Here is a 12,507-nt window from a genome sequence, read left to right as displayed (position 1 = left end):
GGACGCCCGTGAGGAGGCGCTGAGCCAGAGGAGGGCAGGGGGACCCCTCGCCCCACTGTGGAATCTGGACTCTGGGAATAAACATGTGTCACTGAGTCACACCTGCTGGGATGAGACATTTCTGCCTTAAACCTGGTGGGTAGCGCGGAGGAGACCCGGGACCTCATCTCTGTTCTCCCTGTGTTCCCCTGGGTATGGCCGCGCCCTCTCTGGGCTACTGTCTCCCTGATTGTACGAGGGAGAGCCTGACCTCTAGGTCTCGCTGCACCGTGAGGGCTGGAAGTGCCTTGCTGTGTGCTTAGCTGAGCAGAGACGAGGTGGGCAGAGAGGCCCCTATGGCCCCACCCAGGGCCCCCCTGGAGCCGAACCCTATCCTAACTGCCTCAGTCCCCCTTTCCCTCAATGCCTGAATCCTCGAAGGGACTGACGGTTTAACTCCTCACTTACTTATTCGAGCTGCCAGGGGAGGCCTCTGAGGGCATGGCAGGAGCGTTGCTTACTGGGACAGGCACAGTACTTGGCAGTTCACGAAGCGCCTGCCCCTCCGCCATCGCGCTGCATGCCCGTGACACCCCAGCGGTGCTGGCCAAGGGCTAGTCGCACTTCATTCAGGGCGAACAGGGTGACTGGCCCGAGGCCACCCCTGCAGTCATCTGCAGAGGCAGACTTGACCCGAGGCCCAGCTCGCTCCAGATCCCAGGCCCCTACACTTTGTGGACTTGGGAGCCCTTCACCCACTCCACCTGTGGTCGCCCTGGGTGTCCCATCACGGCCCCAGTCAGTCCCGAGAGTAGTCATTTCGAAGGGGGCGACCGAGAACAGCTCCAAGGACCTTCTCAGACGCTCCCGCTGTGTAGCGTTTCTGGAGAGCCCACTCCCACGCTGCGCCCCCACCAAAAGCACCCACTGTGCACCAAAGCCCCAGCCTGTAAGCACATGCTACTGCCTCACCCTGAACAGGAGGGGATACTCTTCTCCCCATTTTCCAGGTGAGGAAACAGGCTCAGGGAGGTCCAGGGACTCACCAAAGGTAACACAGCCTTGCAACCCGCGCTCCCGGAGCCCACCCGAACCACAGCTCGGGGGCTGCCTCTCCCTTTTAAAGCAAAGGACAAAGTTGTTTCTCCTAAAGCTGACGTTGGTGTCCGGGGTGCTTCCTGAGCATTGAGCCCACCACAGGCCTCATCTCCTTCATTTGCATGAGAACCTGGGGGGCGTGGCTAGGACTTAGAGTTGGGGGTTGGGGTGGGGGAAAGGACTCCAAATCCTGTGACTTCCAATCCTGGCACTGCCGCTCACCTGTTGACTTTGGCCCTGCGTCGCCTCCTCTCTGAACCTCAGTTTCTTCCTGCAAACGCACAGAACGTGCCTACCTGATGGGCCTGCTCAGCAGCGTCAGAGAATGATGAACACTGAGGATCCGGTATGGGACTGGCACACAGTAGGTGACCCAGACCCTTGCTGTAACTGATTGTCAACCAGGTCACCTCATTGCTATTTGCAGGACCAGACCTAAGCAGCGTCTTTATTACATTTCTTGGGTTCTGGAGAGCTGGTGCGTAGAACGCAAGGGGTCCAGGTGTGAGCGGCCCCTGGCGGCAAGGGTCCCAGAGCCAAGGCGAGCCTCTTCCCTAGCAGTAGCCGGGGGCGAAGGGTGGCGGTGGGCGGTACTCCTCGGGGAGATGGTCCTCCTGGGGTCCGGCCAAGTCCCTCAGCTCCGATTTGGACGGCTGTGAGGACAGGGCCCTCACTATTTTTTGTTGCCAACCCCTGGTGCTTGGGGTCATATCGCTCCAGCTGGTTGACCTTGAGGCCCTCCTGGAGGACTTATCTTTGTCTCTTGGAGCCTGGGGCTGTGAGGGGCTGGTGAGTGACGGGGCCACAGAAGGGTCTCTGTAGGCGTTACTGTCCCAGACCGCAGCATCCGCCTCCGCCCCTGCGCTGTGAGTCATCTCCGCCTCCCGTCGCTTGGAGTCCAGGAACGATGACAAGCTCACCGCTGCCAGGTGGGATTTCAGCTGCTGCTGGACCCTCTTGCCTGTCTGAGGGAGGGTCTTAAGGTTCCCCCAGAGTTTCTGGCAGGCCTTCTCGAGAGGGGATCTTGGGGGGCAGAAGGAAGCAGCTTCCTCTGTCGGCGCTCTGTCCATCTCTGCCGACAGCTGCCTTTCCTCTCGCTGATGGAGCAGGACTGGCTTTCCGGAGACCTAAAACCAAGAGCAGGTGAGACCGGTGCCACCACACCTGCCAGGATCCGCGTCTGTCTCGGGGATTGGGGTCTGGGTTCCCCTGGATGCCCTGGGGCTGAGAAACAGCCCCACATGAGCCCCGGAACCTAACCTTGTGCCCATCCTTCCCGTTGCAGTAGACAGCTCCCCTCGCTTCCCCAGGGGTCGGCGCACCTTTTCTGTAAAGGATCAGGGAGCAAATATTGTCCCCTTTGCAGGCTGCACAGTCTGTCTCCTTACTCAGTTCCGCTGTTGTCAAGGGAGTGGTTCCAGTAAAACTTTGTGGACATGGAAACCTGAGTTTCATCTGATTTTCACAAGCCATGAAATAGTATTTTTCTCAGCCATTGAAAAAAGTAAATGCCATGCTTAGCTTGCAGGCCGCCCAGAAGCAGGCAATGAACCCGATGTGGCCCTCAGACCGTAGTTCACTGACCCCTGACCTGCCGTTGCTCAGGCCAAGTGTGCGGCCATTGTGGCAGATGCTGTCGATGGCCCACCATAGCCTCTTTGTCCCCAGCTCTACTCCCAAATGCAGGGATTCTGCCTGGGGGCCTTCTCTGGCCACTAGTGCCCGCTGTGTCCACATGGCACACCAGGAGCGCCAGAGAATCAAAATCTCCCAGGAACAGTGCGTGATCAATGACTAACGGAATTTGGAGGATAAATAAATACCCCAGCTCTCTCACCCCTAAGTGGTGATAACTGAGCAGGAAGGCAGACAGGAAACATGAAAACCCATAAAGAAACAAGACTTTTGAGGCGTCTCCTTGAAATTTCGAGGAGTGCTCAGTTGCAAATATATAGGATGATGTGATGGAGAAGGCGTTGGGTGAGGGGAGCACTTCAGGTCTGGAGATGGGAGGGAGACACCTGAAGAAGAACTGAGGGGAGGAGCCAGGCAGCAGGAATCTGGGGGCGGAGCTCACAGCGCAGCCTGTGCAAAGGCCCTGAGGTTAGCTTGATGTAGGATGGCGGGGGGGGGCTGAAGCTGGGCTGGTGATGGGCGGAAGGAGCAACTGAGGCCGCAGTCGGGATTTTAATCTTAGTGGGAAGTCACCAGAAGGTTTTAAACCTGGACCTGCAGGATCTAATCTTCATGCTAGAAAGTCTCCTCTGGCAGCTATTGGCCACCCCTGCTCTGGATGCCCCTCCACCCCCCGCCCCCGCCAAGTTGGAGGTGCCAGCTTTCTGTCACATACCTCCATGGGTGCAGCCACTGGATGGGAGGAAGGATTCTGATGGTCACTGGGGCCAGGGGAAGGGCTGGCATCTTCCTCAGCCAAAGCATTGTAGTAAAGGAAGAGATCCTCGTAATCCATGCTTGTTGGATCCTTCTGCAAGACAGAGGGGACCTGCAGCTCAGCCCCAAGGAAGGCCAGAATGGGGCTGAGGTCCCTGGACCCTGGTAGTTGGGGCTCAGGAGCTGCTCTCCCCACAAACCTCATAGTGACGCATGCCCCTCCCACGGCAGCTGCTGAGGCTTATCAGGAAACATGCTATTCCTTTGGATCAGCTAAAGTTACACCTGGCGCATGATCCCTTGTGCAAAATCAGTCTGGGGGGAAACTAGGACCAAAAGGAGTGTGGCCGTGGGGGGACGGGGACCATGAAAGGAAAGACTCACAAGAGGCTGATGGGGGCGTTGGCCCCTGGGAGAACAGCTATGCCCAACCGGATCCCAACCCTCACCTGCCCACAGGGCTGCTTCAGCAGCTCCCCATGTGGCCGGATCGGCTGCTGCTGGTGGAAGGTGACCAGGGCGTCCAGCGAGGCATGGGTCTTGTCCTCCCCAGGGATTAGAAAGCTCCCGTTGTCCAAGAGCTTCACCATAAAGTGGCGGTAGCAGCCTGGAGCTCTGTGGAGACACTGCTGGGGTTGAGGCCCCCCACTGCCTCATCCTGCCGCCCCGCCCCGCCCCTTAGCTGCCAGCACGGTGGCTGCAGCCCGACTGCCCAGGGTCCTGTGTGAGCTTCTCCATTCTCTAGCCACGTGACCCGTGGTAGGTGACTAGCAGCGCTGTGCCTCAGTTTCCCTATCTATACCATGGGGCTAGGAGTGTGAAACAAGCTACTGCAGGGAAAGCTTAGCTCGGCGCTTGGCCGGGGTAAATGGTCAACAGAAATGATAACGAAAATCGAGTCAGCCTTCGGCCCGGACCGGGAATCAAACCTCCAGCCAACTGAGCCACACCAGCCAGGGGAGTGCTTACGGTGTGTTTTCATCTTCCCATCCAGACAGCTAATTTTGGCATTTCTATGTTAGAGATGAGGACTTTGAGGGAGACACAGAAAGGCTGAGTAACTTGTCCAAGGTCATACAGTGTGTAAGGAGCAGAACCGAGCCTTGGGCCGTGCGACTCGGTCCCAAGGTTTTCCTACTGTGGGTAATTCTGTACTAAGCCATTGGATTTTTTTTTGGTATTCCTTTGGCCTGAATTCCTTTTGAAAAATAGTTTGTGCCACTGAATCCACTGGCTGGGATGCCTGATCAGGCTTTGAGGCCTCAAGTAGCTGGACTACTCTGGGCTGGAGTCCTGAGTGGAGTCAGTGTTGCCAAGCAGACGGTGGAAGGGAGGTGGATGGTTATGCAAAGGGCAGTAGTAGCCGCCCTGGGGCCCCCAGCAGCTCCTGTTCTCAGACACACAGTCCTAGTTACCACCAGACCCAAGCCTGCTGGTTACAGACAGACCTGCAGCTGCTCACCTTTCAGCCAGATCTGTCCAGAGCTTCATGCTGGTTCCTGAGACTTGTGGTATAAAACCCCCCCTGCCCCCTCCAAGGAAGCCTGGAGCCCTGCTGCCCCTGCCCTGTCCCCTGGCCCGAGCCTTACTTGTAGGAGAGCGTGTAGCCCACGTGACTGTGACTGACCCTGATGAGGAAGGATCCCAGTGGCTCTGACTCCAGCAAGCTCTCCGCGTCCCTGGAACGGCACACACAGGAAGGAGGCAGCTGAGGTCCAGCGCCCTGCGTGCTGCCCAGACCCCTGGTGCACCAGCCATCCCAGGACTGAACAAACAACCTGAAACTTTTTTTTTCCTTGGTTGTTTCAGAACTTGGGCTATTCATGGACAGGACATTCCCTCAGAGGTGCCAGAAGGCCCTGATGACTTTGACCCCAGGCTAGACCTCCCGTCTTCCACAGTCCCGGCCTGCCTTCCCAATGCCTGCGATCCCCCCAGGAAGGCACCTTTGGGTGGATCCAGGTATGACAGCTATCAAAGCAGGAGCTGTTCCCAGATGTGTTTGAGATCAAAACCCAAGTCTGCTGTTCATTCACTGCGTGCCCCTTGGTGAGGGGCAGTCTCTTTCTGACCTCAGCTTCCTGAAGGGGACAGAAAACCCTCACTCCCAGGGCCAATGTGAGGACAGACGAAATGCGTGCAATGTGAGAACTTCCACTTGGTACGTGCGTTCAAAATGTTCACTATTAGTACCGTTGACCCTGGAATAACACAGGTTGAACTGCTAAGTCCAAGTGGATTTTTTTCAGTAAATATACAAATCGGCCCTCTGTATAGTATTTTTGATCTGAAGCTGGGAATCCGTGGGTGTGGAGGGCCAACTCTAGGCATTGTCCTACACCACTTATAGAGGGGACTTGAGCATCTGCAGAGTTTGGCATCCATGGGGGGGTCCTGGAAACAATCCCCACAGATATTGTGGATTGACTGCAATTAAGCTTTCGAGAAGTTGTTATGTAAGGATTTAGAGTTGGCACCCTGAATTCCACATTGTTCAAGGGTCAACTATATTACTATCATTTACTATCATTATTACTACTATTTTCTGGGGTTCGCAGAGAGTAAGGTGACCTTCTATGGGGAGCCTTTGGACTCGTGTTTTCCAGCCACTGACCACCTGGGGGCTACTGAGCACTTAAAATGTGGCTGGTCTGAATCAAGACGTACTTTTAGCATACGATACACAGCACATTTTAAAGACTCAGTACACAGCATAGGAAATGCAGTCAACAGATTCCTAATAACTATGCACAGTGTCAGATGGACTAGTAGACTTAAGGAGTAATCCCTTTGTAAGTTATATAATTGTCTAATCACTATGTTGTGCATCTGAAACTAGTATAATATTGCATATCAACTGTAATTGAAAATTTTTTATTGTAAAAAATAAAAAAATAATTAAAAATAAAGACAGTACAAATAGAGGAATATATATACTGTCTGATGAATGATTTTTTTTTGTACTAATGACTTGTTGAAATGATAATATCATGAATACACTGGCTTAAATACTCCAATCTTTCAGTTATGGGGCGACGCCCCAACCAACTGAGCCATAGCAGCCAGGGAAAATAAAAGATGTGATTAAAATTAGTTCTACCTGTTTCTTTTTGCTTCTTTTAATATAGCTAGTAAAACGTTTTAAATTGCAATGTATGGCTCATATCATATTTTATTGGCACACCTAGGAACTCAGAAAGCATGTCCATTCTGCCTCTCTGTGGCTTTTGCAATGTTCTTTCAATTTCCTGAATACCAAGGGTGGCAATAACTGTTCTTTTCTCTATTTATTTAGAGCCACACCCTAGGGTGACTAAGTAGGTAAGTTTGTTCTTCTTGGAGCTCAGCCTGATATAGAAAGTGCGTATTAGCTATATGCCTGATGGACTGAGTGCAGCTGTTGGGGCGCTGCGTTAAGAAGGATTCTGAGGCTGTGTCCTGCCATCACTGGTTGGTGATGACTGGCCTGGGGAGGGGAGGGGAGGTCGCAGGGTGGGGGGGGGCTTTGCCAGGTCCCTGGCAGTTCTGGTCTGGTGGCCACTTGTACAGAGAAAACCATGGTCCAGAAAGGGAAAATAACTTGCCCAAGGGCACACGGCAAGTCCACAGAGGAGACAAGATTCAAGCCCAAAGCTCCAAAGCTCTTTTCATCCTCCTCTTAACTCACTTAGGTGAACTGAGCCCAGGGTTCCACAGTGAACACCTGCCCAGGGTGGGGGCAAACAAAGGAAGAGGGTGAAAGGCAGGGTGGAAGGTGTGGGTGTGTCCTCACTGTCTGGAGATGGCACCATGGAACCACGACGGGACTCCTTCTCGGGCCAGCTGGCCCACCTGTGTATGCACGAACCAGCCCATTCGCGGAGGCAGCGGCGGGGGCAGCTTTCTGGTCTCTGTCATGGCTTCCTTAGAGGGAAGGTGTCACCTGGGGGCAGGAAGGAGGAGAGAGAGTCAAGCCCGGTCCACCTCCCGTCTTCATCCAATTCTTGCAGCCATGGTGCCTCCTCTGTGAAGAAGCCCTCTAGGCTGGACAGAGCAACAGGCTTGAAACGGGCTTGTGTTTCCTGAGCACCTAGTATGTGCCAGCACTTTATGTACATTCACTTATCGGATCTTCGCATAAATCCTCCAAGGATAAGAAGAATAAAAGAATAAATGGAAATAATAAGAATAAAAAGGAAGTAACAATAATAAAAGAAGAGCCCTGACTGGTGTGGCTCAGTTGGTTGGGCATCATTCCGCAAAGCGAAAGGTCACTGGTTCGATTCCGGGTCAGGGCAGGTGCCTGGGTTGTGGGTTTGGTTTCTGGTCAGGGCCGTGGAAGAGGCAACCGCTCATTGTTTCTCTCTCGCATCGATGTTTCTCTCCCTCTCTTTCTCCCTCCCTCCTCCCCTCTCTAAAAATAAATAAATAAAATCTTTTAAAAAAAGAACAAAATCCTCAGATATTTTCTTTTCCTTTTATTCTTATTATTTCATTACTGCAAGTGTCGCAACGTTCTCTTCATAGATGTATGCATTTAAGTTTAAGAGCCGGATTGATAGTAACTACCTATGTCCCTGGAGGCACATGGGGACGGTGAAACGAGTGAGTGAATGAAATAGTGGGCGCTCGGTGGGCACCACAAAGGGCGGCCGCGGTGCATTAAACACCGCAGAGATGCGGCCCGGACGGCTGCTTCTGCCACCGGTGCCACCAGGCATGGTGGTCACGGAAAGCACACCCATAATGTGTCAGGTGCACAGTTTATTCACGCTCATTCTCAACCACTTTAAGCTCAGGTACCACTGGACTTTGTGAGTTAATGACACAGAGCTGGACAACAGAGAGAAAAAAAAACAGCACCAACTGGCAAAATGGTAATTTACGGAGTCAGTGTAATGCCCGCAAAAGGGTTGTGCGGGCTGGGTTGACCCCTCACACTCACCCTAATTCTGTCCCCAAACTGGCCCTGCCTTGCACACTGGCCAGGCCTAATTTTTCAGTATTGCAGGATTTCATTGTTACCAGGCTGTTTCCACAGACAGGAAACCGCTGACCGACCCAGCCAATATTGACTTTCTCCTACCAGAAGACAGATGGTAAGGACACCCCTCCAGGGAGCGGCCCAAAGAAATTCTGGGGCAAGTGAAATTAAATCTATTAAGAAATGTTTAGCCCTGGCTGGTGTGGCTCAGTTGTTTGGAGTGGCATCTCGGAAACTGAAATGTCACGGGTTCGAATCCCTGTTAGGGCACACACCCAGGTTGCATATTCGGTCCTGGATTGGGGCGCGTGCCAGAGGAAACTGATCAATGTTTCTCTCCCTCTCTCTCTCCCTATCTTCCCCCTCTCTGTAAAGTCAATAAGCATGTCTAAAAATGAAAAAAGAAAAAAGGAAGAAAAAAAAAGAAATGTTTAACAACGCAGAGTGACAAAGCTAGGAGCCTGGAATCAGAGCCTGGATTCAAACCCACTTAGCTGCTATGTGATCGTGGGCAAATCAGCTTAACCTCTCTGTGCCTGTTTTCAACTGCCATCTGGGGAGATGATGATGGTGTTTACCTGGCGTGGTGTAAGCCCTGACTGTGTGTGTGTTTTTTCTTTTCTGTAATGCAAGCGTCTGACTTAAGCTTTGATTGCTGGGGCATCCATTTCAAGGATGACAGTCTCCCATCAAGATTACCAGCCACACGACAAAAGAGCCAGGTGTCCTTCTCCCACTGAGGCTCCTTTGTCTCAGACATCTTGGTCGATTTCAATAATTACCGATTTGGGTTGCTTGCCCATGTGCACACTTGTTCTCTCTACCTTTGACCCTGGTCTCGTGTGTCGTCCCCAGTGTGTTGTGAACTTCCAGGTCCTTAACTAATAAATAAATCTTTTTTTTTTTTAAGTTTTCTGATGGTCATCGCTGAAGCGCATCTCAAAATCATAACAAGAACCACAAGGGCTGGTCCAGCCACAACACTGGTATTGATTGGTTGAGACCAGCACAAAACACGTGTGTGCATAATAAATATTCATGGGTCCAGTAGCGACCCAGCATGGGGGAATAGTTAACAGGCTTGTTCTTTCTTTTATCTGGGAGACCTCCTACTTATCCTACAAGACACAGTAAAAACACTCCCTCCTTCATGCTTTCCTGCCTCTTCCCCTAGACAAAACCCTGGTGTCCTTCTATGCCCCTTGCCTTCCCCTCAGTCCCTGCCTCTGGCCTCGCCTTGCCTCATGGAGCTGGAGTGTCTGTCTCTCCTCTGTCTCCCTCATAGTAGGGGCTCCCAGGGTCTGGGCCCAGGGCTAGTTTCTTTTGGATTTTTCTGGGTCCCCAGCATCACCTGGAGCTGGGTGGGCACAGAGGAGGGTACAGAGTGTGTGCTGATGATTAGATAGTTCAGTGATGGATGAAGTCATACTAAGTTTCAGGTTCCTGACTCCGGCATTGGGGCCTCTCCCACCTCCTAATCCCCCGTGCCAGCCCTAATAGCATCTTTGTTTTACCCCAAACTGATCAGGCTTTCTTTCCCCGCCACACCTTTGCCCAGGCGGTTCTTTGCCAGGAATGAATGCCCCTTCCCCAACCCCAGCTCCATTTTCCAGTGGTCGCCTCCAGGAAAGTCCTCACCCATCTCCAGTCCCCGCCAACCCCGCCCCTCCCTCTGGCCCACCTGGGCTGCATGCTCTCTCCTCTGGAGGCGCTCAGGGGCCCCAGCCTCACCCAGCATGGGGCAGGCATGGAGGTGCGCCTGTGGTTAAGGAGTCCCCATCCGAGGAACATACCTGGGAGGCCCCTGGGTGGCCGAGGCCCTCGTCTGGCTGTGCCGGTGCCCCCGCCTGCAGGAGCCTGGGTTTCGGTTCAGGACCAACACGTCAGCAAGGCTGGGCGGGGCCCCTGCCCGGGGTGGTTCCTGTTTCCTCAACCTGGTGAGCGGGACCAAGACAAACCCCCTTGCCCTCTGTCTGTGCTCCAACACAGCTGCCGGGCTGCAGGTGGAGGAGGGGTGCCCTTGTTCTACCCAGACCTGGGCAAGCTTTACTGAGCACCTGCTGTGTGCTAGACCCTCAGGGGACAGTGAGGAGGCCCCAAGAGAGGCCCAAGCCCCATCCTCCCTGTATCTGTAATCTAACAGGCAGTGAAGAAACCTAAGAAATTATTACTGTTGTTTCAAAGTAAACGGCAGGTCAGGAAACAGGTACAGAAGCTGCAAGAACCCCCAGAGGGAGCCTAACAAGTTTGGAGAAAGTGGCACCTGGGGGCAAGCTGGAGTCAGCTCCATCAGGTGGGGGTTGAAGAAAGAGGCCTTGGGTGGAGGGAAGCAGAGACCCAGGGCCGGAGGCAGGATGGAGCCTGCACAGGCCCGGCTGCACTGCGCACATGGGGCCACGTTATGAGTTCTGCTAAAAAAAAATTTTTAAATTATATTTTATGACTATTGGTGTCATTATTATATACTCGTTATAACTGTATTAATTTTTTTCTGATTTTGAAAAAACTAAACCATTTCCACGGCCCCTACACACATCGTGCGTGGGATCTGAGTGTGGGAAGCTGTGCCCAACGAATCAGCCAGCCCCAGATGTGTGCTGGCTGCCCCCCACTCCTCCTCCCAGGACACGGGCAAAACCACTTCCTCATCCTCTTTCAAGGGCCCAGATTCTCTTGGCTGAGCTGGAGGGGGCCTCCTGTGGGCCTATTGCCCTGACCCAGCTGGTGTAGAGCCTGATTGCAGGCTCAAGCTGGGTGCCCCACCACTTCCTGCTCCATAGCGGGCGGGGGATGCCCTGAGTCTGCAGGTCAACACCAAGCAAGAAACACAAGGAACTTGTTTCTCACTCACCCACTATGCGGCCTCGGGTGAGTTGCCCAACCTCTCTGGGCCTCAGTTTCCTCATCTCACACAATAGCAGTCCTCCTACGGTCACGTGATGGTAATAGTGACAGGAGAGACAAACTTGGGGTAGACAGCAGGGGACTCACTTAAGACTAATGATGTCAGGTCACCTCGCTGTGACTTATTCTGATGCCTTCGTGTCCAGCTGGGGGAGATGCGGGCTCGGGCTGCACACCTCCCAGGCTGGGCAGCGCTGGGCAGCTCACCTGCCTCTCTGGTCCTCCGCGTCCTCCGTAGCCCAAGAAGTCTGCACCTCGCCTCCAGGATGCGCCTCTGGGGAGGGGAGCAGAGGTGCCCGGCCAACCCTTGTCAGTTAGAAAGCCTGGCCATGGGCGTATTATTTGCATGGAGTTCAGCCTCCAGGAATAAGGGGCCTATCAGTCCACTCCTGGCTCAGCGCCCTGAGGCCCCACCACAGAGGGCTCCTCCCTGACTGCCCAGATCTGCTTGGCGGATGTGGTCTCTCACAAACTAACGGTCTCCCCTGAGAACGTCACTGTAGAAACCATTCCCCACCCCCACTCCTCTCGACAACAGCCCCAGAGAGAAGCTGATAATGGAGAGACGGTGCCTAGAGGAACTTCTGGAAGAGGACCAGCAGGGCGGTTGGGCGGGGCTGGGACTCCAAAGCCCCTCCCTCTCTGACACTGGAGCCTCAGCTGGTGATTGGGATTTCCACGGCCCCATGTGGGATGGATGGCCCTCGGGGTCAGTGACCACAGTGCCATTTTGCCATGGATGTCAGGGGTGGGGAAGTTGGGCTGGTGGAACCCCCATGCTGAGGGGAAGATGAGAGCTGTGAGAAGTGAGTCCTCATAGATGCTATGGTGATGAGGTGGGAGGAGATGGGGAAATGGGGGCTTCTCCACAGAGGCTGCCCTGCTTGGCTGTGACCTGATGCAGATTTTAGAGGACCACCAGACCAAGGGTGCAGCACATGCAAAGGCACTGGGGCAGCGATGAGCACGGGGTGTAACAGGAGTAAGGCAGTCAGGGGCTGGGGTGAGGTGAGCCGGGGAGAGTGGCAGAGAAAAGGGAAGCGGGCAGGGCCACAGCATGCGGGAGCCCGTGGCCCGTGGTGGGCGGTGAGTTGGGGGGGGTGACACCATTGGATTTCTTTTTTTAAAAACTGATTTTAGAGACAGAGAAACACCGACTTGTCGCACTTACT

The 12,507-nt window shown here is 53.8% G+C and overlaps 1 protein-coding gene across 2 annotated transcripts; it reads right to left on the bottom strand.

The window, feature by feature from the left end:
- Positions 1-1,631: 1,631 nt before the first annotated feature.
- HSH2D (hematopoietic SH2 domain containing) lies at positions 1,632-7,365 on the bottom strand. 2 transcript variants are annotated; one of them, XM_054578677.1, is made up of 5 exons: positions 7,241-7,365; positions 5,058-5,147; positions 3,918-4,083; positions 3,428-3,562; positions 1,632-2,204 (listed from the first exon to the last, which is right to left on the bottom strand). In XM_054578677.1, exons 1-5 carry the CDS (start codon positions 7,363-7,365, stop codon positions 1,632-1,634), a joined length of 1,089 nt encoding a protein of 362 aa, XP_054434652.1. The 2 variants fall into 2 exon arrangements, with proteins under 2 accessions (XP_054434652.1, XP_054434653.1); XM_054578678.1 differs by having other exon boundaries at positions 7,316-7,365.
- Between the last annotated feature and the right edge of the window lie 5,142 nt (positions 7,366-12,507).

Source organism: Pteronotus mesoamericanus, unplaced genomic scaffold (assembly GCF_021234165.1).
Source record: "Pteronotus mesoamericanus isolate MK-2021 breed Mesoamerican mustached bat unplaced genomic scaffold, CSHL_Meso_final contig_502, whole genome shotgun sequence".
NCBI classification, from domain to species: Eukaryota; Metazoa; Chordata; class Mammalia; order Chiroptera; family Mormoopidae; genus Pteronotus; species Pteronotus mesoamericanus.
This window is presented reverse-complemented; position numbering and strand designations above follow the sequence as displayed.

What these genes read in the sequence shown, in the direction of transcription:
- HSH2D (XM_054578677.1), bottom strand. Translation starts at nt 7,365, where the DNA reads ATGACAGAGACCAGAAAGCTGCCCCCGCCGCTGCCTCCGCGAATGGGC. An exon ending in CATGGTGCCATCTCCAGACA is followed by an intron (nt 5,148 to 7,240) that starts GTGAGGACACAC and finishes GTGCCGTTCCAG; the next exon opens with GGACGCGGAGAGCTTGCTGG. An exon ending in TGAAGCAGCCCTGTGGGCAG is followed by an intron (nt 3,563 to 3,917) that starts GTGAGGGTTGGG and finishes TCTGTCTTGCAG; the next exon opens with AAGGATCCAACAAGCATGGA.